Below are 1460 nucleotides of genomic sequence, written 5' to 3'. Positions count from 1 at the left end.
TGCTACTTCATAATAAAAGCTGAAGAAATTGTAACCAGTTAGAGTTGCATTAGCCTTGCTATTCTTCAGGTAAAACAGGCCTGATCATGGACATACTCTGCTGTAGCTGATCAGTTTCAACATTGTGGGGAGACACAGTATGAGCAGTGCAGGCGTCAGGCTGTTACTGTGGTTTCGACCTGCACACCTCCAACATGTCACCAAGGTAAACTGCTTTACCTCGGTGTGCGGTGCAGTGGGAAAAACACTGGCTCAGCAACGGCATGGCTTGATGGGAAAACCCCTTGAAGAAGATGAGACCGGTGAAGAGCACTGTTTCCACCATCTGTGACAAATATCTCGTTCTCAGAGAGGAAGTGTGGGGGAAACGTTCTCTTTCTCCCCCAGGTGTTCTTTATAATTAAAGGGCAATTCAGAAATTTAGTATTAAACTGTCACAACGTTTTGGGGCTTAGCAAGAGACAGATTTTAAAAATGGATGGTCTCAATTGAAGCAACAGAGACATCCTGAGTTTTAGTCCCTAGTAGAACTGAAGGGCACTGGACCCACATTTCCCATAATCCTCTTTTGGATTATGGGAAATGTGATTAAGGTTCCTCTTTTCTCAGACTTGTGTGGCCTGGTTATGTTTTTTAAAACAAATAGAAAAATCTGTATGTCAGTCATTTTACAAGGCGTCATCACTGACCAGATTTTGTTCTGTGCAGTGAACGGAGCAGGTCTGGCCATGGCCACCATGGACATCATCAAGCTCCATGGTGGCACGCCAGCCAACTTCCTTGATGTTGGAGGAGGCGCCACAGCTCATCAGGTGACCGAGGCCTTCAAACTCATCACCTCCGACAGAAAGGTAAGATCATTTGACAAATACATACAGTAAATACACGCACTTATTTACCAACTATGAGGCTGCAGCCAGAAGCTCTTCTGCAAAGCACTGGGCAGCACAGCTCTGTGTGTGTTTGGTTTGATGTTTGCTTGTAATCCTGCGTGTCATTGTGATGTCGCTCAGGTGCAGGCCATCCTCGTCAACATCTTTGGAGGCATCATGAGGTGTGACATCATCGCCCAGGGCATCATCATGGCTGTGAGAGACCTGGACCTCAAGATCCCCATCGTAGTGCGGTTACAAGGTACATGAACTGCTGGTGTGGTTATGGTGTGAAAACCTGGAAATCTGTGATGTAGCTCTGCCATCGGGATCTGAAAAACAGCGAAATGTCCTGGAATAAATGTTTAAAAAATGACCAGTTTACTATATAAACTGGATGTGGCTCACAAGCTCCAGGGGCCTATTTCAAGAAGGCAGTTTTGTCGAAACTCAGAGTTTGTTAACCCCGAAATGAGGGAAACTCGGAGTTTTCGGTTTCAGAAACGGAGGTAACTTAAACCCGTGAAAGCGGGGTAAGTTAAACCCGTTTCACAAAGAGAGGTAATCTAAACTCAGAGTCAGTTACTA

At 45.3% G+C, this 1460-nt stretch overlaps 1 protein-coding gene across 1 annotated transcript in view; it reads left to right on the top strand.

Annotated features, from left to right (window-relative positions):
• The window catches only part of sucla2 (succinate-CoA ligase ADP-forming subunit beta), a 31341-nt gene that overhangs the window by 17106 nt on the left and 12775 nt on the right, over nucleotides 1–1460 (top strand). The window contains exons 8-9 of the mRNA XM_020621565.1: nucleotides 709–851; nucleotides 1014–1134. Coding sequence (XP_020477221.1) covers nucleotides 709–851; nucleotides 1014–1134 — 264 coding nt within the window. The remainder of the gene's footprint in view (nucleotides 1–708; nucleotides 852–1013; nucleotides 1135–1460) is intronic.

The sequence above is a fragment of the Monopterus albus genome, unplaced genomic scaffold (assembly GCF_001952655.1).
Source record: "Monopterus albus unplaced genomic scaffold, M_albus_1.0 scaffold261.1, whole genome shotgun sequence".
Classification (NCBI taxonomy): domain Eukaryota; kingdom Metazoa; phylum Chordata; class Actinopteri; order Synbranchiformes; family Synbranchidae; genus Monopterus; species Monopterus albus.
Note: the sequence above shows the minus strand (reverse complement) of the source record. Positions and strands in the feature narration are given on the sequence as shown.